General features: G+C 39.3%; 1 protein-coding gene across 2 annotated transcripts; it reads left to right on the plus strand.

Moving 5' to 3' along the window:
* Nucleotides 1–560: 560 nt before the first annotated feature.
* LOC105905424 (MBT domain-containing protein 1-like) lies at nucleotides 561–27,703 on the plus strand. 2 transcript variants are annotated; one of them, XM_012833425.2, is made up of 17 exons: nucleotides 561–753; nucleotides 3,449–3,650; nucleotides 3,774–3,907; nucleotides 4,961–5,075; nucleotides 14,030–14,112; nucleotides 14,273–14,390; nucleotides 16,932–17,066; nucleotides 17,717–17,805; nucleotides 19,370–19,604; nucleotides 19,732–19,787; nucleotides 19,878–19,982; nucleotides 20,085–20,232; nucleotides 20,339–20,421; nucleotides 20,601–20,835; nucleotides 20,951–21,022; nucleotides 21,612–21,776; nucleotides 25,009–27,703. In XM_012833425.2, the coding sequence occupies exons 1-17, from the start codon at nucleotides 733–735 to the stop codon at nucleotides 25,116–25,118; spliced, it is 2,106 nt and encodes a 701-aa protein (XP_012688879.2). In that variant the 5' UTR covers nucleotides 561–732; the 3' UTR covers nucleotides 25,119–27,703. The 2 variants fall into 2 exon arrangements, with proteins under 2 accessions (XP_012688879.2, XP_031416537.1); XM_031560677.1 differs by having other exon boundaries at nucleotides 25,252–27,703.

Raw genomic sequence — 27,703 nt, forward strand, 5'->3', positions numbered from 1 at the left:
AACTTTTTTTTGGTAGCTAAGCACGACTCTTTCTTTTTTATGAACTAAATATTGTGTAGATGCACGCCTGTGGAGCGGGGTTCGATTTCTAAAGGACTTTTCGTGGTTCACCTTGCGGCCTATACTGAAGGCACTGCAAATCACTGAAACATGGATAGATCTTCTCCAAGGGTAATAAACCTTGTTCTATATTTTTACTTCATTGTGCAGTGACACATTCACATTCAACTGTGTGTTCAGTGCAGTTAGAAAGGAGAAAAGCTTTTTGATATTTCTCTAAACAATTGCGAAATTGGTGTAGTTTGATATGCCACACTAAAACATAGAAATAACATTATTGGTGCAATAGGACGATGTGTTAGGCCGACATATGTTTTTTGAACATTGAATGTCAAAAATGTTTACCGCTACATGGATCAAACTGGAAAAATAATTGTATTTCGTGCTATTATACCGCAATATTCTTGGGCTTTAACTTTGAATTTTTACCGTCTCCCATCCAAAATTCGGGACCGGAAGCGACCGTCTGTGTTTAGGCTACTTTTACACTGCTCCACACTCTATGGTTTTACCCAACGCATGCGCATTGTTGTAGCACTGGTTTGTTGATCCTGAACCTGACGTGAGTTGATTTGGTGGTTTCAGGGAAAGAAAATATCTGATCTTCTCCTCTGTGGAGCCGTTGGAGCATATGCAGAGAGAGAGTAAAATACAGTTTCATGTGAAAGGCTAATGGATGACGTGGGGGATTTGGTGAGTAGAATACATAAACCATCTTCCGTGTTGTAATCAACTGAATCCCTGGTGTTCCTTTGTTTTAGTTGTGTGTTCGCTCGCTGTAGTTAGCAAACAAGCTAGTTCGTTTTTTACTGATCATTAGCTTCCAAAACGACAACATCAGCGAATTTAGCACAGGATTTGTTTATTAATCCACGCTGTGAAGTTTATACTACTGTGACGTCAAGGCAGTATAGCTATAGTTATGTTAATACTGGCACAATATAACACAAATCTAACAGTCAACTAACGTTAATTGGCAACACACAGGGCCCATCAACAATTAACTAACTATCAAGTAGGCAGAGGCTACTTTAGAGCAGGGTTCCCCAAACTTTTTCTAATGAGGGCCGGATCACTCCGCCTGGCTCTTTGAGAGGGCCGGAGTCTGTCAGTAGTAAAATTGCCTAGTACTGTGGACAACAACAGGTCTACCTTAGTTGAATATTATAGCATGCAAAGGGGTTGCGCGCTTCTCTGTGGGTGATATGGCTCCCAGCCTGCCCTGCGAATGAGGAACTGTCTGTTCAAAATTCAGCGTTCTATATTGTAAGAATGTTATTATGCCTTGTGTCTGGTTTTAGGCTGAGTAACTGTTATAATTTAGTCCATGTTTCACTGTTGTTCGATGCCTTAGTTTAGTTTAGTATCTGCCTTGGATCAGTGAAAGTGTACGATATCTGCTTCCTGTTCCTTGGGTTTGTGTGGACTTTGACTAGTAAATGGCACCTGGAATCATTTAACTTATTGGGCATGGGAGCTTTGAGCATTGAGCACACCCACTGTCGCCTGAAGAGCTTGGTTGGCCTGTTGGAAGATGGAACCGGCTAGAGATGGAGATTTCCTGACCTGCCTGGTTCCAGTGCACAGCGTTCTCATTGTAACCAAGAGATCGGGGGTGCTACGATTGATGAACATCTGCTGTCCACCACTGCTACGGCTTCACCAACCAATGGAGGGGCCGCTTCAACTTGCCACTGCCATTTTTGCCGAATAAGTGGGATTCCCATTACATTATTGTTGACGACCAGAGGGGTAGCAGCATTGCTATTGACAACCCGGAGGTCTTCTGCATTGTTCTTGCTGACTGGGGAGCCCACCGTACCAAGCTTGTGGTGGTGCTGGGGGCGACCAGCCCTGAACATCTCCCCAACAGCTCAGGAACTGTCGGACTATTTTCCTGCCCTCCACAGGCCTCCTGGTGGTGGGGGCATCCGTGTTTGATTGTCTCTCTGTTGCCGGAAGGACTTTGGGCCTTTTCCAAACTACCTCCCACACACTTCCGCTGTGTACTTCCACTCCGTTTGCGTGTTTACGTGAAGGGTCCACCCCATTAAGGGCCATCACAAACCAATTAGTGGGGAGTGGAAGTGAGATATAAAGCCCTCCATCAGCCTGAGCAAGTCTTCATCAATGCAGGCTTCGCAAGCATGTGCACCAGATTCTCGTGTCTATGCAGCACCTTCAAGCTGGCTGCATCTATTCACTCATAGGACGTTAGACTAGCACAAAGCCTTTGCGGGACATGTGAAGCGGCATATTCATTTGTTGGTGAATTTGTGTATTTTCAGCCACCAACATGAATTCTTCCGTGCTGTAAACCCACTTTTCACTTGGTTTGGTCCAACAAACATTAATGCATGCTATGAAAATACTTAAACTGTGAAACTATTTAATACGTTATGTTGTATTGATAACAGTACAGTGAAGTACAGGTAATATTCCATGTCCCGTGCAAAGTGGATGATCCCAAATGGCAAGGTCAAAAAGAAAATGGAAAATAAGATTAAAATATACAGGCAAGGGAGTTATTGGCTAAGTTTCTAAAACAAGACAAACATGCTGAGGCATCAAAAGCGCAAGGTGGCACATTGTTGTGGCTACGTTTGCCATGGTTTGTCAACATGTAGTCCTCATCATGTAGGTTACGTCAGTTATCTATCTAGCTGGCTGGCTAGCCACTACAGTACGTTATTTGTAACTTTAAGTGGTTTTACCTAACTACCAACTGGCTTAATACAAAACTTCTAGCTAATTAAAGTAAGTTTGAACTTACAAAAACTATTTGTGCTCTACCTTGTCTCAAGACTGACTGATAGTTTGACACTGCTTTCAATAAAGAGCAAGCTGGGGCAGAATCTGGACCTAAAACATGACTGCTACCAAAACGACGGTGCGATGGATGGCAACATAAGGATGTCAATTCACAGTGATCTTAGGAGCTGATTGTGTTTTTTTGCCAACAGATTGTGTTTTACATAACGCTGGTTTTAAAAGTGATTGTCAACAAATCATTGTTTTGACGTTTACAATGTTAAAGTTTGGAAGTCATTATTATCTTAATTATTATAGGTTAGACTACTAATGCGGTATTATTTCATACAAGCCTGTATATTTAACTTTTTTGAATGAATGTCAAGTTGAAGTAACAATAAAGCATAACGCTGAATATTCCAAGCCTGCTGTCGAAGCATATTTTTGCTTTAATTGGGGTGAGGGCAGGGCCATGGGACATGCATTCCAGAGGGTTTTGGAATAACCAGTAGCTTTGTCACTATGCATTGTTGACAGGGCAGTTTGTTTGAATTTTGATGGTCTAATCATATTATGTTTATTCAGAGATTAATGTATAGTGCTTATAGCTTGAGTGTACCTGTAAACTCCATTTCAGGTTGAACGTTCTCACCGTTCAGAAAGGAAGAGACGAGATTCCTTTGGTATGTTTGATGGATATGATAGCTGCAGTGAGGACACGAGCAGCAGCTCCAGCTCAGATGATAGTGAAGATGAAGTGCCCTCCATCCCTGCTAGTCTACCAATCATCAAAAACAATGGGCAGGTGTACACATATCCAGATGGAAAGGCTGGTATGGGTGAGTACCCCCCTCGGATCCTGGTTTTTAATTGTGACAACCTTAATCACCTTGCACCTTGATTTGAAGTAGAATTTGTTACTGTATACATTTTAAAGTTGATTGTTTTCTCCTTATCTGTAGCTACATGTGAGATGTGTGGAATGGTTGGTGTACGAGATGCGTTCTACTCAAAAACAAAGAGATTCTGCAGTGTCTCCTGCTCAAGAAGTTACTCCTCCAATTCTAAAAAAGCCAGCATTCTGGCCAGACTTCAGGTATTCCCAGAAATATTTGATATTTTTTTTTGTCTTGGCATGTATTCATTACTAACACACAGCAAGGTTGTAATCACACCTATTGAGTTTGATGGCCTGCCACCAAGTAGGACCTTTACTTGCATCAGTTATATACGTCCAACTGATCGGGTTGTTTTGCACAAGCTGCCTACGGTGGATTCAGATGGCATGCGTTGTGTGACGGATGACGGCAGGCATGTCTGGCGCATGGGGTTGTGTTGATAACAGAGACGTTTATAGTGAGACTGACAGGTCAACAACCAATTGCGCCACTAGCGAGCTGTTTACCTTGTGGGTAGTTACCTTGCTAACGTAGTAACATTAGATAGCTTGCTCAGACGCCACGCAAATTACCTCAGACATATTCTTCAGTTAATAAGAACTTCTTTCATAAATAACATTGGCAGGGATGTTTATGATGAAAACTACTCATACATACATAGTCGACAACTTTCCTAACACAGCCAAACCTCAAGGAAGTGCAAACACAAGACATAGCAACTAGTCGGCTAACTAGTCCAACAGAAAGAAGGCCAGCTTGGCATCTGACTTGCTCGGTTACTTGTTCGGTCTCTTGCTCTCTTATACATAGTGCTTGCAAGAGGGTCTCGAGCCCTGTACCCCACCAAAATGATTTTGAAGCTGTTATTTTGAGGTTAATAACATAATGTTGCTTTTAAGTAATATTTTGGGTTTTCTACCATACTAATATAATGGGTGAATGTGATCTAGATTGACCGTCATTTTTTTTCCCAGCTAGAAAATCAGTTACTAAAAGTTGTTTCCAGAATCATGTCTCTTGGGTTGGCTTCATTTTAGTTCAAGTCAATGGTAATGACATTAAAAAAGTAATTTAGTTTACTTCTGTGTATTAGAGGCCATCTGTGAACCAGTACTGTGCCAGAGTTATTTCAATTTGCTGTCACTGTGTCATTATGAAAACATTTAAAATGCATTTTATGCAGTGAAATGCAGGATGTGTGTATGATTCAAATGTTTTATGTTTGTCATTCTTTCTGTATAACAACCAAGGGTAAACCACCAACAAAAAAGGCAAAAGTGCTGCAGAAACAGCCCCTCATGGCCAAGCTTGCAGCTTATGCACAGTATCAAGCAAGTCAGCAGAACCAGGCAAAATCGAAATCAGGTAGGCTGTCATTTTCTGTAAACATTAAGAGTTTTTCTTTTACATCTATATAATTTCCTTTGCTACAGAGCTGGTTTGCTGCAAGTAGTAGTCAACTAGGAAGTCTCATTCCTTTACTGGCAAAAAAGCAGTCCATTGAGAAAGTTATTTATTTATTTGGTTGGTTTTTGTAATATTCTGTTTTGTAGAAATATTTAGAAATGTATGTTGATCCATAGCTAGTAAGTCTCCATAGACAAGCATGGCCAAAAGTTTTGGCAGTGGCACATATTTTGTGTTTCACAAACTTTGCTGCTTCAGTTTTTGTGGTGGCGATTCACATTGTTTCTAGATTATTGTGTAGAGTGATCAGATGCATTTTAATTAATTGCAAAGAGCTTCATTGGCATACAAATTTTACTAAAACCAGCACAGGGGAAAGTCGGAACGAGTACAAGTCCGGTGAAATCACTCTGATTGGATTATGAGAGCAGACTGATTGCTATAAAAGGAGGGAAGAAGTGCTTGAAATCATTGGGCCTCATTCACGAACGCAGTTAAGAACAAGTTAGGAAGACATTTCTTCTGAACTCCACTCCATTTGGCATTCATGAAAGTTTTCTCATCTGGGATTCGTTCTGAATTTAGGCCAGAATTTAAGAACGCTAAATAGCAGTCGTAAATCGCCCAGATTTTCTTAAGGGCTGAATTTGTGAGAGATCGTTGGTGATTGCGTTCACATCAACTCTACAGACATCCTCAGATTTAAATAATTATAATAATAATAAATACGAGAATATTTGTATCATTAACAATTATTTTTCACATTTATAGTAATGATTCTACAAGGCATTGTGATGTCCTAAAATAAATAAAAGCACTAAACTCAATCGCGTGGATATAGCCATAGTGGAATAGAATGGACACACATTCTGCAACAGTACCTCCACCTCTGCACCGGTGAAGTTAGGTCTGCATTCAGGGGTGCAAACTCGTCACCTTTCGGCGAAATTCGCTGTTTTTGATATGTGTGATTCGTGTAGATCTGCAATAACAATATTTTGGGGGGGGGGGGGGGGGGGGTCCTCCAAGTAATCTGCGAACGCAAGCTGTCATGAATCTTTTTTTCAAGCTTGTTCTGTTTGGCCAACCCATGTCATCATGACAGGCACGCTTTTAAATTCGAGTCTTCGGGTCTGTTCGAAATGGAAGGTAGCTGCCTCGATGCCGTAATAGACAGGTGTATTACAAGAACTGTGTTTCGGGTGAAGGCATTTTCAAAAACCGTTGGTTTCGAGCGGCCTTTTTAAGATGGCATTTACGGTAACGTGTGACGTTGGTACGCTGCAAGAACGTTAGGCTATCTAACGTAGGCTAACGTCAGACAGTCGGCTAACAGAGGCCTCGCAAATCACATCAACCATTTTTGCTGGTTACAATAACGATGTTATCGGATAGTACAGTGTCTATTTCTCTGTAACTTTGGAAAAATCTAACCGCGAAAACGCAGAAGAATGTACATTTACATAAGACACGCCATCAGCAGAGTTTGGTCCGGAGTTTAGCTGCTAATAAGTTACATATAACATTAGCATGCTGATATGAATTATATGGTGTGTCTGTAGAACATGAGTTGTTGTCAACATAAACAATTGATTGTTGTTTACTTTGCACATGAACATATTTGGGCCAAATAACCCACTGTGTATGTAGTGACCTGCGGTGAGGTTCGTGGCTGGTGAGGCACTGACTCTTTCAGTCAGATTTACAAATATATAAACCCAATACAGTAGCTTAAATTACCATTAAATTGGCAGCTTGCACATTGACAGCACCCTCAGGGGTTTCTACCTTTTCTCATTATAATTTTATGAGTTAAATCGCAGAGACTATAACATCAGCTAGATAACTAGCTATCATTTAATGCAAATTGAACTCTTCCATTTAAATCGTTTAAGGTTATTAAAAGTGTCCTTAGCTAGCTAATTAGCTAGCATAGCAACCACAAAACACAACTTCAGCTGCAATTTAAGTTTAATTTCTCAAAATCAGCTCACCAATAAAGAGCAGTCTTGGGTTCAAAGTAGGGCTGTCAAAATTGCTCAAAAATGGCGTCCGAATATTCCCTTTAAAAAAACACATATATTCGAATATCTGGTTGTGCATTAACAGGATCAATTAATACAACGAGACATAACTACTTGTATAGGTAATTTATTTAAGTTTTAACATATTTAACAACATATTACCTACACAAAAATAAATAAATGAACTAATGGCCAAGACCGCAGACCTTGGCCTCTCACTCTCGCACTTTCTCTCTCTCTCTCTCTCTCCCTCATCGTCGCGCTCTCTGCGCATATCAGTTTAAATGAAAGACAACAATAAACAAATGCTGAGTGCTGATCAAGAGTTTCGTGCAAGCAATTTAAGGTTGCGATTCTTGTCCCAAATATGGCAGGCTCCATTCAGTGATTGAAACAAATATTATTAACATTAATTGAAGTTTTACAGTATAGAACCGACATTGAACGCTCCGAGCGAGCTGGGCTGTGGTAAACATGAGACTTTTCCTTGGCATGAAACTGCAAATAATCAAACCAGTGCATGAAGCTGTTGTAGCCTATCTAATCTATTTTATTCATGCAATATACAGTCAGTACAGTAGCGACTAGCCCACACTAGTAATGTTTCTGTTAACGCAAAATAAAATGAGACACGGTACCTCGGTTCCAGTGCTTCACAGAACTCCCTGAAGCCTATCCCATCCGCCACACTGATCGGCCTCATGTCCTTGCATATGAACGAAATCAATTTTTGCGTGCAGGCCTCCTGTCGTGCCGCAGACAACGAACTTGTGGCGGACAGCGCAAAATATGTATCCAGTCGTGGCTGTTTTGCTGAAGTTCCACATATTATGCCATATTCACTTGGGTGCACATTTTGGAGATGTAGCCTCAAGTTGCTAGTTGTTGAATGTTTAGCTAACTCTAGCTTGACTTAGCTTACACACTAGTTTAGCTGTAGGCTTAACAAGTTTACAATCAACTGACCAAAATCCGAAACATTTCCAGACATAACTCTTTAGATTTTTGGGGGTTACAATCACTTTCTCTGCTGCGGTCAAGCTGGGTTCTGCACCTTCTGCCATCTTCCATGCAAGTCAACTGTTGCTGTGCCAGACAGTGGGACTCCGGTGAGGCGTACCTTAGGCGCAAAGCAGACAGTCGCACCGCTGCTGTTGTGTTTTTTTTTTTACATTCGAATATTAATTTTTTTAATATTAATTCGAAATTCAGTTTTTAACAACTATTCGAATATATATTCAAATTTAGAATATTCGTTGACAGCCCTAGTTCAAAGTGATCACAACCACTTGTGTGATGTTAAATTGCTTCACATAAAAAAATCAGGTTCCAAACATTTTCAAAGCAATTTGGCTTTCTATGTGAGTAGTCGATTGAGTGATCTTCTGTCCCGTCGTTTGAAGCAAACCTTTTAGCTCTGGCATTGGTCTCCCATTACGTATTTATCGCTTCACTATATTGGAAGTCCATTTTCCAGGCTCTCGCACACCCCCTTCATTGAGGCAGAGGTTAGGTTTGCCTCCCCTATGTGCTTTTTCACTGTGGTTTTATGACAGATCAGCAAGACTAAATAGCTTCTACACATAAGTGAAATAAATTACCTATTTTATGGATACAAACGACGTATAATAAAAGTTTCTACAAATATTTCAGTGATGACAAACAATGAGAAAGCAAAAGGCATGCGCTCAACCCAGTGTGTGAGGAATTGCACAATCTGAGATGAGGCGCAGCTCGTCGCTGCCTCACCTCGCGAGTCACCTCTCTGTTTGAACAGGACATGCTCAAATTCAACGATTTTGATTATAAAAAAGATTGGAATCATACAAAAATTACATTTAAAGCACAGATCAGTAGATACATATTAATATTTATTTTATTTTATCAGTATTTGTTTTTTACTTTTCATGAGGCTCTGCCTCCCCTGACCGCATGTTCCTATGTGTATGTAATCTGAAGCACTGAACAAACTTACCACACTCCCACTTCAGTTTGTTTTCAGAATGAGAGAATTTTAGGAGGAGGATGCCATTACTGTGGCTCAACTAGAGGCAGGAGTCAGGTGCAAATGGGCCTTTTCCTGACAAACTAGACTCAAAGAGTAATGTAAAGGGAAAAGAATATGTGTTCCAACTGTCACAGTTTTTCAAGAACATGGAGAAGCTAGGCCATGCCCGATGCAGCCTCTGTTGATTTTCTGTTCCAATAGTGTGCCCTTTTTTTTGCTTAATACTGTGACATCATGTGCTTTGGTGAAGTGGACTAGAGTGGGTGGTCGGGAGGGTATTAGCGTGGGTGGTTGGGTGGGTATTTGCGTGGGTGGTTGGGTTGGCCTGTGCCCGTGCAACATTTAACACAGGAATGTTTATGATTAAACTGCTACCAGAGCACAAAATTGTTTACAACAGCACAAAGTTCTTCATAGATCTAGCCTCTTAATTTTGCTGTCAAAGTGCACCATATTGATGCATTGAACTTTTAAAATGTGCAAAATGTTCTTATATATACAATATATTCCCCGGGGAATTCCCCATGCGAATCCAGGTGCACGAGAACGCGTGTTCAATTTAAGAATCCTCATTCGTGGAGCACAGCTGAGAACACTTTGGCTGTGTAAGAACCCATTTCCAGGCATTCATGAATCCGTCCGAGATCTTTTCCTACGTTGGTCTTTCGAAGTTCGGAAGAAGATATTAAAGAAGACACTTAAGAAAACGTTCGAGAATGAGGCCCATTGTCTTCTTGTGTTAGCAATGGTTACCTCCAAAGAATCACGTACAGCCATCATTGCTTTGCATCAAAATGGCCTCACATGCAAGAAAAGTGCTGCTAAGAATAATGCACCTGTTCGATATTGGTAGGTTTCACATGTCCGACCATATCAATAGACCCACACGTAGTCTCAACGCACCAGGGGTTTTGGAGCCAGAGCCATTAGACTTGATTGTTGCCTTTTGTCTACAGCTACGACAAGATGTTTGGAGCCAGGCATATTAGCATTTAGAAGGCCATGGTCAATCATGTGCAGATACTTTTGATTGTAATGAAACTATGAATAAACCGTTGCCCACATAACAAGGATCAATTCAAGATTAAACTTAAGTATGTTACATTCAGATTAGAGCTGTGAAAAATAACGCGTTAACGCGTTATGATTAAATTACAGGATTAATGCGGTTTTTTTTTACGCATTTAACTCATGCGCAGAATGAGCTTCCAATATACACACAATTCCACCCAATCTGCACTAGTCGCCGTTTCTAATGCAGTCAGACGGCAGCTGCTATCCAAACAAACAAACAACATGGATAATTCTGATGAACCTGAGTACTTTTCTGGATGGAAAAACCAAAGATGGAACATTCAATAAAACCAAAGTGATATGTACACTATACGGGAAGCCGTTATCGTTTCACCGTAGCAAATGTGTTGGTCGGCGAGGGGAGTTCAAGTGGAATGCGCCAAACCACCCTCACTGAACAACGTAGGCCCCTGACTAAATCTGCCTGTGACAAGTTGACTAGCACTGTTGTCAAATGGATTGCAAAAAGCTGTAGACCGATTAATATTGTTGAGGACGAGGGGTTCACCGAAGTTTTGCGAGTGGCAACGGGGGACTCGAGCATCAAAGCACCGCAAAGACGCACAATAATGACAAACATCCACGAGCTGTATGAAGCTGAAAAGAAAAAAAAGGAAAATGACTTGGCTGCTACGAAACATGTGGCGCTGACAGGGGATCACTGGACCTCTGTGAGTAACGATACCTGGGTGTAACTGCACATCTAATCACCAACGAATGGAAGTTAAAGTCGTTTACACTAACGTGCATGAAAACAGAAGAGCGCCACTTTGCAGAGTCATGTGCAGAACAGTTCCAAACTGTTGCAAGCAATTGGGCAATTGAAGACAAAACGACCACTAGGGCCTTTAGAGCAGGGGTTCCCAACCTTTTCGACTCCGAGGCCCAACTTTTCTTATTTGTAACAGGTCGGGGCCCAACAGACACCCCGCTTATTTTAGCTAATCTATATTCCATTAGGCTAATTTAGTCTATAATCCATTCATTCTAATTAAAGTAGCATAACGGAACAATAGCTAATCACTAACGATATGCTAGCGGCTAAAACTAACGAAATCTCTTGAAATATGCTGACTTTGACATTATGACAAACTAGTTAGTCAACAACTGTCCTAACACAGTCAAACATCAAGCAAGTGCAACACAAGACAAAGCAAGAACGGCAAATAAGCTACTTACTAGTTCGACAGAAAGTAGAAACCGGGCGGCTTCAGGCAAACCTACATTTAGCAGTAATATGCCTATGGACCCTGGTATGGCAATGGCACGGAAGCGATTCTCCATATTAAAAGTCATTGTAGCGCCCCAATTTTTTTAAAGCTGTTATTTTAAGGTAAAACTGCTTATCCTAACCCTAATCATGATGTACAATTACTGCATAATGCCACTTTAATAAGCGATTGTTATGTGTCACAAAAAGCAACATCAGCACCTGCTACAGGTAGAAGCCTAGAAATTAATAAAATAAATTCTAACTCTAGATATTGCATCCAAATTGTATTGTGCACCAGAAAACAACATACAACCACACAGAGAATTTAGTTGCAGTAGGCCTAGGCCTATTTGTGCACAGCAAACAAGCAATGAAATAAAACCTGAATAGACCCAAAAGATAGCATGCACTCAAAACAAGTGATGAAACATGCAAACAAGACCACTCAGCTAGGCCTAATTAAAATAGGTGATGCTTCAGACATGCAAATAGTAGGTTCAAATAGGTCAATATAATGATTCAAATATTTGAAATAATGATTTAAATCTGTGACTGCAATCTATTATCAACATAATTAGCACCGAGCATTCCTGGGCAGTAGTTCGAGTTGGTAGTTCTCCACAGAAAAGCATGTCCTCTTGTAGAATACCACTCCAATGATAACGCACAAAAAACAGCACTAATGCAGCTTTACTGACGTCCGTCGACCCGTCTTGTTTTAAAAGGAACGGGCTGCCTTTCATCCTTTCCAGGACCTGGTTTTGTACGTGAGTGCTGGATGTTGCGTCTCCAAATATCGATTCAGATTTGAAGGTTTGAGCGCCTCATTAGACAGCTTTAAAACGCACTCAACACACTGCGCCCTGGGCTCAACCTCCATTCAGAAAACCAAATCTAATTTAATCGGGGTTGTATTTACGCTGAATTTTAGTAGTTTTCGGTAGTATGACATTACCAGTGCTGTCACTCTTCCGCTTAAGAAACCGCTAATATTGCCACAGACGCCTTAACTGAGCGCCTCACCTTGATGACGCTGTAAAGTTTGATAGGATATTATTTTCATGATCTGTCTGTTATGCTTATTTATATATTTTATATTGTGTTTAAAACATCCAATTTTAATCATAAATTGTATTAATATTAGGGCTGTCGATAGATACAAAAAAATTCACTAATTAATCTCACATTTTGAAATTCATTAATCGCGATTAAAAGTTTGTTTTTCTTGTAAAGACTAAATCTTATAAATTGACGAGTAATCACTTCAGACAGCGTGTATTTTAGACACTGTTGTTTAATGGTATTTTTTTCGTGCTCTCTCGCCGTCATATAAGGAATGTAGCCTATGCAAGACACAATTGTGCACCTCGACGGAAAATCGTAAGAATTGTCCCCTGAAGCAATTCGGAACACCTCAGTCAGCCCACCGACTTCAACTATGTTGATGGGCCGACAGTCACCGGCAACCCAAACTGCTACAGCATTGGTAACCTTTTCACGGACTGGTCTAGTTATTTTCCTAGAGAAGTCGTAGAGTGTGGGTTGGCGACCATCTAACCTGGGACTGCTTTCTGTCGGGTGCTTTGCATTAAGGTGATAACTTAAAGACGAGCTGCTTCTGTGATCGCTAAATTCAGCTTGACAAATGCTACATACAACTTTAGTTTCGTTGATTGTTCCGTCATTTTGCCTCTTAAACAGAAACTTTCCGCCCCAAAATCCCTCAGCTCTCTCCATCTTCCACTACCGTCTCGGTCTCTCCTATCTAACTGATTTGACTTTAGGCACGCGGCGGTATCGTGTCATTGGTCAACGCACACCGGAAGTAAACAAAGTTGCGTTAACTGCGTTAAAATATTGTATTGCGTTAATCTCGGCCACAATAATCTCATAGATTGACGCGTTAACTTTAACAGCCCTAATTAATATTGTTCCCAACTAAAAATCAGTTCTTCGTGGAAAATTTGTGGGAAAAAAAATAAGTTATCCTAGAAGAAAACCTGTGCAGTCTGTGATTCTGATTCTGAGATCAACTGTCGAGCTATCTAACCATTAATATTAACCAGTTGGCTTGCTACTGAGCTACTTGTTGTTACTAAGTACAGGAGAGCGAGGCTTACTTAGAGTGCATTCGTATATTCAATCTGGCACTCTGAAAATGGATTCATGGATTCAAGCTCAGAGTGTTCCATTTCTTCACCAATTAACAAACACTCCAATGTCATTATTATAGCCTCTGAAATGGCAATTAATAACACCATTCCTAACAGTTTGTGCTTATGCCCGTGATGGCATTCTTGTTTTCGGTACATTAGCGGTCACTAGCGCCTCTTGAGGTACAAAGTGGTATAATGAGAGACCGAACTGGTGCTAGCTCGTTAGCATACTAACTGAATTTCTTCACATATACTGTTGATTTCAATTCTTTTTTTATGATTCTAAACTAAAATTCTTACATATAGCACTTTTTAAACCACACAATAATGGTTTATTTTTTTATTTCGCTATGCCAGAACCAGTAACTTATTGAACAGTTTTTGGCGCTGTTTGAACCTGTCACTTTTATAAAAGGTTTTCCCCTTCTTATTCTCAGTGATTCCTATTGAGGGGTTTGACTGGGGACAGTACGTCGGTGCAAATAATTTGGTTGGCGCCCCAGTGAGCTGTTTCAAGCATGTAAGCACAGATACAAATATTAAACATATTTTTTCTTTTGAAGACTTTCTCATTTCCATGCTGAAAATGTATCATAACCTGTAGTATTGTTCCCATTTCAGATATATGGCATGCTGTTGTTATTGACAAGGAATTGACCAGTAACCAATCTCTGCTCTAGGTACCTATGGGAAACTGTTGGGGTGACCTTGAGGAGGGTTTGCGCGTTGAGGTGCCAAACACCGACACTACCCTTTCAGCTAAAGTCTACTGGGTGGCTACGATTGTCAAACTCACAGGTATTTAAGTGCACTGTTACCAAATACCATAGAACACTGTCAAACTCACAGATATTTAAGTGCACTGTTACCAAATACCATAGAACACTGGAGTTGGAATAATATAATTTGCAAGAGAAGGTGCAAAAACATGTTCTGGTAGTCAGATGGATGATACCATGCCATCTGAGATGAAATGGTGTAAAGGACTATTGGAGGATATATATATATATATATATATATATATATACTATATACAGTCAGCTATATCAGGTAGAGCTGAAATGAAGAAATCCTTCTAGATGTGAACATATCTGACTTCTTCAGAGGAGTAGCAGGGACCCCTTGTAAGAAAATCCAGAGTCAAGTCAGTTGAAATATGCCAATAGCCTTTTGCAAGTAAGTTGTCTGGGCTGATGAAACTAAAGTTGAGATATTCAACTGGAAAGCAAAATACCAATGTTTAGTGCATCATCCCTCCTGAAAGAATGGTGGTTAAATAGCCTAGGTAGTTGCAAACTGATTCAGCTGGTAATAGATCTTAACAAAACTTACCAGTACTAGATGTGATCTCCTTATTAGGACTGCCATCCAAATGTATTTTTTTGTCATGTTTTGTTTTCCTTCTATTTATATATTTTTACACCAATATTTGGTCGATGATATCATATACATAGATTTCACTGATCCACACAGTTCACACAATCCACATTTTTTTGGATGCACACCAAATGTTTTCCATAGGGCCGCTGCAACTGACACATTTCAATATCTAAAGAACGATTAAAGTTAGTTTTGAAATTTGGTTACACCATGTTGTCATCTGTTCCTCTGACATGGTTTGGTCTATTTTCAAAATTCAGTTTGATTTTAAATCCTGAGGGAACATTTGCAAATCATTTTAAACACAACGTTTTAAACTGCAAACTGAAGTCAAATAAGAAAAAAATGTCAAACAAAAACTAAACTTATAATAATTGCTAAAAAATGAATACAAATGAAATAAGACTAAAAAACTATTGTCCTTATTTTTTCAAGACAACAGAAGCCATTCCAGGATATCACACTCCCAAAATTCTGTATAGTAACAGCAGACAACCTTATGTCGATATATCGCGTCAGGATGCTATGGAAGTAGGCTTTATTATTAAATAAAGCAAAAATGTCAGCAAGGAAAAGTGTGAGTGGCACTATTTTGAATTTAATGGTGAAAGTGGTAGGCCGTCAAGCGGATGCATAGTAAATTCAGGTAACAGCATCTGTGGCATAGATCGAGAAAAGTCGAGCTGGTTAAATGAATCATGTACATATAGTACTGTTTTTATTTCCTAGTTTTGCTTCATTCTTGCAAATTTTCGGACTTTATGCGTCAGCCATATTTCGCATCGCTATGCAGTACATCTAGTTGTTTCAATTATGTATCGATTTAATCAGATATATCTCCTAAAATCCCTTACATCCTACCTACCCCTCTCCACAACAGTGTTGAACAGTCTTCTTGTCACAGGGAAGTTAAATGCCTAGGAATCTTTCCTATTTAGTGCTGTTTTGAATCAATAAACCAATGGTTATTTATTGAAAGATTGGTAGGGTCTGAAATATATAGATGGGAGTCAAAATGTGGGAAAGGTAAGTAACTGGACATTACTTTAAAACTTCTATCCACTGTGCCGTCACAGAACGATTAAATATGGTTTAATATGTTCCATCAACTGACCACTGGGGGTGCTGTAATAAGCAAAGGTTGTTGTTTTTTTGCAATATAGAAATCTGAGAAGCAGAAGATTTAAGGCTAAATCTCAGTTTAAATCGAATTATTGTGTAGGAGAAACTAAGGAGATAATAAGGAGATCTCTTTATAGATTTGCGTTTCTTATGGGCACACAGAGTGTACTTCTGTCAAAACAAGAAACTAAGTGGATGTACAACAATTTGAATACTAGCTCAAATGTTTTGCTGGGGTGATAGAGCTCTATGTTAAAGAGTAGTTGGTATGGTTTGCAAGGAACAGCCAGCCCCCTTTCTCCCCATTAAGGGCACATTGCCATAACTATGTTTACTACATGCAGACAGGGTAATGACCTTGTTTAAAGTGCTATACTGTCTCTGTGTCATTTCAGTCTACAACAAATTCTGGTGGTGATGCTAACAGAAAACGGGTGTCTCAACTCTGAAATCGAGTAATGCTCTGTCCTTTCTCTTGCTACATAATAAATTAGGGGTACCATCTAGTGAATTCCATATATCTAGTTCAGCTATGTTTTGTTGAAGTAACACAGATATGAGTTAAATAAGCACTGTCGTTATTGCCAGTCTTCAATAAGGATTGGGAGTGTCCAGGCATTTAGGCAAATATTCACCCAGACTGTTATTGGCACTTATTTTACAGCAAGTAGTCATATGGTGTGTTTCAGTGTATGTCTTTAGAACTGGCAGGGGCGCACAGCTAGTCTCCCCTGCTGATATATGCACACACACTGTTGCAATAATGATCGTACTCCGTGTGAGAGGACCTGCAGGTTCAGACATATATGTCTGTTGAAGTCTTCTGGTGTTTTTCAGGTTTCAAGGCCCGTCTCCGGTATGAAGGTTTTGACAGTGACGGAAACCAAGACTTCTGGTGTAACCTGTGTGTGTCTGAGGTTCACCCTGTGGGATGGTGTGCCTCCAATGGAAAACCACTTGTACCTCCAAAATGTAAGTGTTTAGTCAACATTATTTTGCAGGTTAAGCTCTACAAAAGTATTTAGCTGTTTATAACTGTTTCGATTGCTTAACCCCTTAAAGCCCAAATATAGAAAGAAATGAGGAAAACAGGGGGATACAATTATATTTACAGAACTGAATTTCATCTTATTGAAAGATAAAGTTACAGTTTCATATACTGTAACCAGAAATAATGTATTCATTTATTCACATTCACAGGGAACACATTTAGAACTTAGTTATAATGAATTGCACCTTGCAATTGTTTTTCTAACTGTCAATTGGGGCCTGCCATGAAAAGTTTTGGAACCGCTGTTATAGACAGAAACCACAGACTCAATTTGCAAATCAATTGAGACATTGTCACTTTAATAAATAAAAATTACTTACAGTGACAACACAGTTTTATGTTTGCTGGTTATGGTGGTAGTGATTGATTAAAATGATAAACTGATTTGGTTGCAGAGTTTACTGATTGATAGAAATGTTTGCTTTTGTGTCTATGGTTTTAACAAGCTAAGTGCATTTTGCGAAGGTAATGTCATATTGCCCAATATGTTGCTGTTAAACTATTTGTTAACTGATTTGTTTTTGAATTGCCACTATAGGTGATGTTTAATATTGTGGTGTTCTTGTCATAGCCATTCAGCACAAGTATTCCAACTGGAAGGCATTTCTGGTGAAGAGACTTACAGGTGCAAAAACACTCCCCCCAGACTTTGCTTCCAAGGTATGCACACTATTTATTATATGCATACTATTTGCTTTTTAAACATTTTAAAGGCTCTCTAAGAAAAAGTGATTTTGAAGTATTCAAGTAGATGAATAAAATCAAAGCATTAACTATTCTATATGTGATTTTGTGTTTTAAAATCATTTTAACAATCCAAGTGCTTGGATTTGAAATCAGACACGTAACATGCAGTTAATGTTGGCTGGTTGATTACATTTGTATTTACATTTAGAGGTTTATTTTGTTAATATCTTGAGTCCGATATATATTAAATATAAAAATATAGCGTAGCTGTGGTCCTTTTTCTGGGTTTATTACACTTGTGTTTCAGGGTTGACCTTAATTTCGCTTAATCTGTCCATGTAGATCTAGGCACCTATTGCAAGGCTAAAAATGACGAACACACACTATACTTACTCAGTCAACAGACAGTGTATACACACACTATACATACTCAGTCAACAGACAGTGTATACACACACTATACATACTCAGTCAACAGACAGTGTATACACACACTATACATACTCAGTCAACAGACAGTGTATACACACACTATACATACTCAGTCAACAGATAGTGTATACACACACTATACATACTCATTCAACAGATAGTGTATACACACACTATACATACTCATTCAACAGTGTATATTGTTATTGGGATAGGCCTCTGATTATGACACTTAATGACACTGATCAATAAAGATCCTTCAATTGCAGGAGGCAGGAATGGTTGTGTCAATGTTTGAAAATTCTGTTTTTTTATATGCATGTATATTCCTTTAGAAACAAATACAAAGGTCTGGTATTGTGCAAATAGTGTCAACATAACTGATGGATGAGTTACCATGAGTTCTCATCCAGTTTCTATGTGCTCCAAGAGAGAAACACAGAGCACTCTAGCTGCAGAGCACATTTATTAGAAGTAGGCTAAGTAGAAGCAAAGATATTTCAGACGTTTAGAAGACCGATTCTTTTAACTGCCAATCCAAATAACACTGGGCTAAAGGAGTGAATAACTGGTCCTGGACCTGCAGCATGTATGAGAACTCTTTAGACTCTCCCTAATCCCTAAATGTCTCCCTTTCTAAAAAAGACAAAAACTCTAATCTGTATAGCCTGTCTACACCGTTGTTTAGCAAACAAGGGCAGGTGTCGGGTTTTTCTGGCATACAAACACTAATGTTCAAATTAGATGTCATTTTAGTGTATTAAACAATGTAAATGACTAAACCTATGAGTAACTACTTGCCATGACTTACCATATCCCATGTCAGTGTGATTGACTTTTAAAGTGGGGGTGCTACATGCTCATGAAAAATCACACCACTGGTCTTAAACATTTTTATCTGAATGAACAGCACTCACTTATTTAACTGCTGGCTGGTTATTTGCCTCATAGATTAGACCTGGAGCATAATGTATGTAACGTTATGCTTTGCCATGAATGATAAACTGAAATTTCAGCAGTACCATTCCTTAGTCAGGAGCAGTGGTGCTTAATTCTTCCAATGCAGAGATGTGTGCTTTACAATTTTTTTGATGAATGTTTCTAGGTGGAGGAGAGCAGGAACTATCCATTTAAGAAGCTGATGAGGGTAGAGGTGGTAGATAAGGCTCATCTCTGCCGGACCCGGGTGGCCCTGGTTGAACAGGTGATTGGGGGGCGTCTTCGGCTTGTCTACGAAGAAAGTGAGGATGGCACAGATGACTTCTGGTGTCACATGCTCAGCCCACTTATCCACTGCATTGGCTGGTCCCGCAGCATTGGACACCGCTTCAAAAGATCTGGTGAAGAAGGTTTTTTTTTTTTGGGGGGGGGGGGGGGGGCATTCTTTACTTTCGCATGTGAATTTGAATGGTTAATGAACATCAAGGCAACTGCATCTTTCTTAAATATTTTTTTTCCCTGTACCAGATGTGTCAAGGAAGACAGAGGGCCAAACAGAAGCCCCACCGCAGCTGTTTTTGAAGGTAACTACAGAACTACAAACTATCATCTGACCCTTCTTACTTGCAATAAAGCACTTGTGTCAAATAATCACATGTTCTCCCATCTCACAGGTGAAGGATGTTGACCAGAGTGGAGAATGGTTCAGGGATGGGATGAAGCTTGAGGCCATAGACCCTTTAAACCTCTCTGCTATATGTGTTGCCACTGTACGAAAGGTAAAGCGTCTGGAAAACAGGAAGTGAAGAGTTCAAGGAGTCCTGAGATTTGTTCTAAGTATTGATCAAGGCTGTGTGTGTGTTGGTTTTGGGTATGGGCAGGTGCTTGCAGATGGATATCTGATGATTGCCATCGATGGCTCGGAGGCGGCTGATGGTTCAGACTGGTTCTGTTACCATGCCACCTCACCTTCAATCTTCCCTGTAGGCTTTTGTGAAATCAACAACATTGAACTCGCTCCTCCTAGAGGTCAGGATTCTTCATAGCCATTTTTCATTAACTTGAAATGTTTTCAGTTGTGAAGGATACGACTGCAGTGTAGTATCAGACACTGACTCTGGGATGTGCCCTGCAGGCTATACCAAACGTCCATTCAAATGGTTTGACTACCTCAGAGAGACAAGATCCATTGCTGCTCCAGTAAAACTCTTCAGTAAGGTATAATAACTCATTATATACATAACACACTAGATTCTCTCTCAGAAATACACTGACTGCCTGGATATTTGGAATTGACTTTCACTCTCACTTTTTATAAATATATTGAAAAAACAAATCATTGATGACTCATGTCTAATACAGTATTCTGATTTTTGTTTTCTTCCCTGTCATCATAGGAAATTCCCAATCATGGTTTTCGTGCAGGAATGAAACTGGAGGCTGTGGACCTAATGGAACCTAGACTTGTTTGTGTTGCTACAGTCACCAGGATAATCCACAGACTACTTTGCATCCACTTTGATGGTTGGGAAGATGAGTATGACCAATGGGTTGACTGTGAATCTCCTGACCTCTACCCTGTGGGCTGGTGTCAACTCACAGGCTATCAATTACAGCCACCAGCAGCACAAAGTAAGGGGCCTCACCCAGTAAGGGCTGTTGGGTAATGTTTTTGAAATATTATTGTAACTATAGACAATACTGTTTTGAGGGGAATTTATTTAGTGTCCTGTTTTCTCATTTCCAGCCACCAGAGAAATCCAACTAAATGTGACGAAGCAGAAGAAGAAGACACCACAGTATAAGGGCCAGAAGAAGAGTAGGTCATTTTTCTCTTGGTGACTCATTTCTCCAGCTTCATTCTCCCCGGCATCTTCCTGTAGCTGCAGTATGATGTTCTCTGTCTGGAGTGGGAGTAGTGGGGGGCGTGGTGATGCAGTGCTTAGTGTCAAGCAGCTGACCCACGTTTGATTCCCAATCGCTGCAAATTAACTGTATGTCACTTTGGATGAAAGCATCTGTTAAATACCTGGCCTTTCAGTCCATTGTTTTGGCTGCATGTGTGTAGCAGCGGTCATGGACCTGGCTGTCATTTCTTTCATACTGAAGTATCCTCAGATACAGATTAACTGGATGGGATGGGCAGGCTGGTGTCAGTCATGAATATCTTTGTTATATTTTGTCTTGGCAAAAAAACATTGTAGTTTTAGACTCTTTTTAATATAACTTACAGGCCAATCTGTGAAATCGGAAAATCTTACAGCGTGATGTGCCTTTCTTCTGCAAAGTGGAGATTGCACTTTGGACCCACTAGTTCCTTAACTTAAGTCTAAGGATGACGACCTGTTTTTAGCAGAGGCTTTGAGGGGACGTTTTGGTATCTAACAATTGTCTGGCTTGGTGTCTAGAGAGGAAGATCTCACTTGGGAGGCGGCTTGTCGGGTTTGGTGGACCTTTTAGGAGGAGGACCTTCTCGGGTGATGATGATGAGCACGCCCCGCCCTTCCTCCCGCCACGTCTCCCTGGGTCCCGTCGTCATCCCGCTGCGGAGTTTGGCCATTCTTTCAATCCAGGTAATCATGATGACCTAAGGACTTCTTTTGTCTCCAGACTATGCTTACCCTTTTATAGGGCCCTATGCATCCATACTGGACCCATTTGGATAGTTTTCGGAAAAATAGGGCCCAGTACCTTTCAATACGTTTGCAATAAAATACAATCGAAAGTGATGGTAAATTAAACTGGATTTGTGGTCTTCATAGCATTGCTACCCTATACTTCAAGTGTGTCACCTAGACAGATAAACAAATCAATAAACCTGATCAAATTGAATCTAGTAAAAAGGAAATGGATTTCATAGGGGCCTACTTTTACCCATCTGATGAATAATGTTGTCAGGCTTGTGCCTTCTTTTGCTGATGACTGACTGGTTTTATATTCTTACTTGAAATGGTGTCTAAAATAATTGATCTTATCATTTGTTCGATTAATGGTGATTCTGGGATTGATTGTAATTTCTCTGACATTTTAACTCATGCTGACAACCGTAAAGTTATTAAACTATGCAAGGATTAGCAGCATAACATTTACCTGCACTGATGTGACCTAGAAACTAAAATAGTATAGACTATAATTACTGATCAAACATGTCAAGAAAAAGATCAATTTGTTGAATCTTGACATCAATTTTTATTATGAGACAAATATTTTAATTCATTACCAGATTCCATCTCGTATGACACCTGGCCATTCCCACCCCCACTCATCTCATCCCATATCCCATATGTACCTGTTGCTGATTACAGCTTGCTTTATCTTGTATGACTTGTATATGAGAGTATGACGTTGACACCAAAAATTTGAATCCCTATAACATGCTGTATACTGGGCTTTATTTTTTACACGTTGACAACAATTTAAATTTGAATATATTTGAATATTTACTAAATTAGTTACATCAACTGAACTTTTGCAGGGGATGCAGAAGTATAGTCCTGTGGGTCACAAAGGGTCTATCAGAGTGCAGTTGTTGTTGTTGTTAAGCATCTATGAAGTATGTCTTCACTAAGTTTAAAAAAAGCCTGCATCAAGTATGCTTTGTTATTTCATTGTCACATTATGATCTTCAACGTTGCAGGTTTCTCTTTGTTCCATAGTTTGAAGAAACATTCTCTGTTCATTTTATAGTTTCTTTTCAGTTATTGAGGTAAACAGACACAGGTCTATCTCTATAGTGAACCTATCTCTTGCATAGCACGTCTCCCACGGAACCCCAAATACAAAACAAATAAAATAAATAAATACATAATCATTTTAGGCTCAACCGTAATACCTAGGCTATGCCGATCACTGCTTTCACAGGGTTGTGAGTCAACATTGTTCCTGTGATATGGTTTTCGACAAAAACAGCAAAACTAGCTTATTTTCCAGTCTATGGTACCTGAGCCGAACAATTTAATCAAATTGGAATAATTTAGTTTTAATCACGATTGTTGCAAACTTGTAATTGTAGCCTACACTATATCAGATGGATCTTTAGACGTTATATTATCATATTTGACCCCGTGCTATCTGAGATATCTTTGGTGACGTGGTACTGTAAAAGCTGTACGTAAGTTTTCATGGGGTTTTGAACTTTGATATTGGGAACAACAGCTGCGTTTATCTGTCCTTCACAGGATCATATGCCATGAAATTGAATTTGACTATGTTCTAAAAACTATTAATCCACATGAATATACCTCAAAAACCCTGAATATGACTGTCTCCCTGAGAAGATGAATATACCTCAGAAGTTTATCGTCTGTCTCCCTGAGAAGTTTCTTGAGTCTGATACCGCTCCATTGGGCTGTGATTATGGGGCGTGTTTCAACCGAACCAGGGGAAAAAAATGCCTCTTCGCTCAATTGGATATACCTAGAACCAATTAGAGCAACGTAGTATGACCATAACGTGGACCATCGGGGCGAGCTGATGCATTAAACTTTTACCGGATCCCGTAGGAAGGACGGCAAAAACATCTTTTCGATCGACAAATGCCTTGATCGCGTTTCTCTGTTCCTCTTTCAAAATGAATGTGCTGTCAATGTCTTCTAAAACAGACTCGAATCTCCACATTTCAGCTCTCCAGCGGCAGCCATGTTTGTTGAAAACAAATTCAACCCAAACGCTCATTGGTGACGTGGTTGATTACGTTACGGTTGATCATCTGTCCATCGTCGTATAAAGCCCGCCCTGACAATTTGATTGGTCTATCTATCTCCTCACAGATTTTTGTGAGGAGATAGTTTCTCCCCAACGGAGCAACACCAGACCGAACTTCCCGACCTAAAATGTTGTGGGCAGGGCTAAGTTCGTCTGGCATCCAGGCTAATATCCCCCTATATTTGGCCCCCTATCCCCTCTATACACTAGTTTTGCTATATCCCCCTATATTTGGCCCCCTATGTCCTCTATACACTAGTTTTGCTATATCCCCCTATATTTGGCCCCCTATCCCCTCTATACACTATTTTGTCATATCTACTCAAATAGGCTGCCTATTATTCAATGTTTCAAATAATTAGCTCTCGTCACCACAGGACCATTTCAACTAAGCAGCCATTGTATGGCTTTAAAGCTAACAATTTACATGACCTTGACATTGACCTTCATGTTTATTGATACAACTCCTAATATATAATGACAGCTAGGATACCTCTTTCTTGCTGATTTGCAATTGATGTGGAGATGAGTCATGATTTGTCATTTGCACTCTATCTGCAAAAACAGCTTGGTGCAATTATTATTGCAACTCCTAATTTATATGAAATATGAAGCCCTGTTATTAGTCACGATCAAGTCAAACATATAAGGCCGTTGCAAAAACGTAGCCTAAAACAATGTCTTATTACTGGCTGTGGCTGTGAGAGTGTAATACAGATGTACATGTTCCTATAGGTAGTTCCTATTAAGTGAAGTTTATACTTTTAATTATTTAAAACATGTGTTGTTAATTTAGCCTAATAATGATAAAGCAACTTAGCTTCAAGTCCAGCAAATGCATGTGTCACTGCAATATAATACTAAACAATAACATTTTATACAGCGTTTATGTAGTGTGCATCATGCATGGACAGTGACGTAATTTCCATCGTTTTAGAATGGTTATTGGTCATTGCCATCGTTTTAGAATGGTTATTGGTCATTTCCATAGTTTTAGAATGGTTATTGGTCAGTTGGTGTTTTGAAATGTTGGACTGTTGATTAGTTCTATATTTGAGTTGTGTGTCTTATGTCCCATTTATTATTTCTCTTGTATGTCAGAGACTTTACTGCAGCTGAAGGAGGAAGTGGATGAATTCACCATTTCGCAGGGCATATCTGACCAGGAGACTAATGGCTCCAGCAAATACTGTACCAAACAGGAGCCCTGAATCAGGGAGGACAGAGTGCCACAGTGCCCTGTTCAAACTCTCAATCCATGTGTCAGCAGCATTGAGAAAACAAGAGGTGGTCGCCCGCATCAAAGGATTCAAATTGTTTCTTTTCTTTGTCTCCTCTCTCCAGGTAAGACTGCATGAAAATACAGTCTTGGTTACTACTGAGGAAGCCGACTTTATTCCCTTTGTTTTTAGAAATGTACTGAATTTACTTTTACTATTGTACTTGAAGTTTTCATAATTAGTTTATTTGAATACAACGTTGCAATAAGTTAACTAGGTGCGGGTGGATCCATGAAAGAATATAAAAATCATACACTGATAAATGCATGAATATGTATTTGTATATAATGATGCAGAATCAAGTGGACGGTCTATAGACATAATCATAGACATAGTCAAAGTTACTGAGGGAAAACTGTGTTGATTGGCCTGTCAGTGACACTTCAGAGATGTTTATTGTGATAATTACTTGTGTTAATGGCTCCATGTTTACTTATGAAAATACAAGGGTGTCCAACCTGATATGACAATGTGTAAATTAATATATTTACCCTCACCCACATCCTGCCATCTGTTCAGTGTCGAAGAGCCATAGCTGCTTGCAGACAAGGCAGTGGTAATTACATGATAACTGATGCATTTCTTCATTTTCACCACATCAACACTACCTACTCAGCCTTGACAGCTGAGAATCAGAAGCATTTAAGATTATAGTGTTTATACCTGTTGAGGAGAAAATACTACCTCTGAACTCAGGCTTTTTAACATGTATATACAAAGCTTTGGTGTTAAAACAAATCTTGTAGCAGGCCCTCAAAACAGTTGTATTTTAATAAGCTGTTGTCAGCTTATTCTAGATCTCTAGAAATGGATCCAACAGTGTAAACACTGGGAACAAATGTATTTAAGCCTGAACACCAAAACACCTTTTTTCCTTTGCCATTGCACATCATTGTGGATGCTTGTAAGGAATATTATGCAATGAGGTTTTATATCTCGTTATTGCAATTACATCAGTTTACATAAATGAGAGAAAGATACCTAAAGATTTATTATTTGTACTGTGACTATATGTCGAGCTGTGTAATGTTTCCCAATATCCATACTAATATTTATTATGTTTGTATAGATACACAAAATGTGAAGCAGACAAGTTGAAAGAAAATGTAACTAAAAGAGAGCCTCTATTAAAATAATGCTCAGTGATCTGTCTTACAATAATAATGATCTCTAATGTGAACCAGTAAGGTTCTGTGTTACTTCTCAGGAAATGTTTGCATTTTATTCTTCTGGCGTATTGGCTTTGAGTGTCGTTTCCAGATCTACAGATGGCCAGTACGAGGTTTCTCACCATGGTCAGGTTTTTCACAAGGTTCTCTAGCATTTTTGCTTAATTAGTGTGAGTTTTTATTTTTACATTTCTTTGAAGAAAAAAAAACAATGAAAGTTCTTTTCTGTACTGTAACTCTTTGAAGTACATTACCTCAAGACCATTGTTTTCAGTGGTATGGACTTCAGGGTTGTAAGGTTTATATGGACCTAGTCACTGCTGAGGTCCTCAATGGGAAACAGGTTTGAGGGGCTTTTGTAAAAGCGATTTCCATTGTTACTGGATTTTATCTGTGGCTTTGCCATTTTGGATAATGTAACACAGTCTAGCTATCAATTGTTCCTTATGATGAAGACCAAGACATTTTGGTACCAACTTGCCACTCATGTCATGTGTTTTGTCATTCTTATTATAATTTCTGAATATATGAACGTTACGTTGCATCTTGTATCTCTAGTTATCTCATGTGTTATGGATCAACTTGAGCAATAACACACTGTAATGTCAAACGTTTTTTCTTAGAAGACCAAATCACTTTTTATTGTTTAGCTACACTGAAGACAGGACTGTTCAGAGGTTGTTTAGCTGCTAACCTGCACTAAAAATCAAGTCAAATCCTAATGCACAACCTTTTAAAAGTACATGTGTGTGTATGTGTGTGTCTCTCTCTGTGTGTGTGTTCAGCCAGATTGATGCCTTATAATTAATGCTATGCTTCTTAAACAAAAGGAGCAACCCAAAAGAATCCTCAACTGCAGTAAATGATGAGTGCGTGCAGCTGGATAAGAACACCACATGTGTACCTCTCTTGCTGTGATCCGAACCCTGTTTCTTCTCGGACACACTGTTGCATTAGTAATTAGATGATGGTGCTATAACTAAAAACTTTAAATGGTAACATCCTAGCAAATTGCAATTATTGGGCAATCATAATTATAGTAGTTTTATTTTAGTTTCTTTAGTTTTTGTTTTTTATTTCTTTTATTTCTTTTATATAAGAAAACTGATTGACCATGCCTGGTACATGAGGGGAGTGGGGTTTCTACAGCTTTTGTATGGTCTGGTTTTGCTTTTACCATTATTGCAATCTGTCAGTGCTTCGAGTTTTTGAGAAGTCAGCTTATTTGTATATAGTTCAGTTGGTATTGTTTTCAACAGGCATTGCAAATCATTTTGCCATGGCTGTAAATTACATTTGTTGAAAATTGTAATGTTTTACACTGAATAAAAGGATACCTTAACATAA

The sequence above is a fragment of the Clupea harengus genome, chromosome 23 (genome assembly GCF_900700415.2).
Source record: "Clupea harengus chromosome 23, Ch_v2.0.2, whole genome shotgun sequence".
Classification (NCBI taxonomy): domain Eukaryota; kingdom Metazoa; phylum Chordata; class Actinopteri; order Clupeiformes; family Clupeidae; genus Clupea; species Clupea harengus.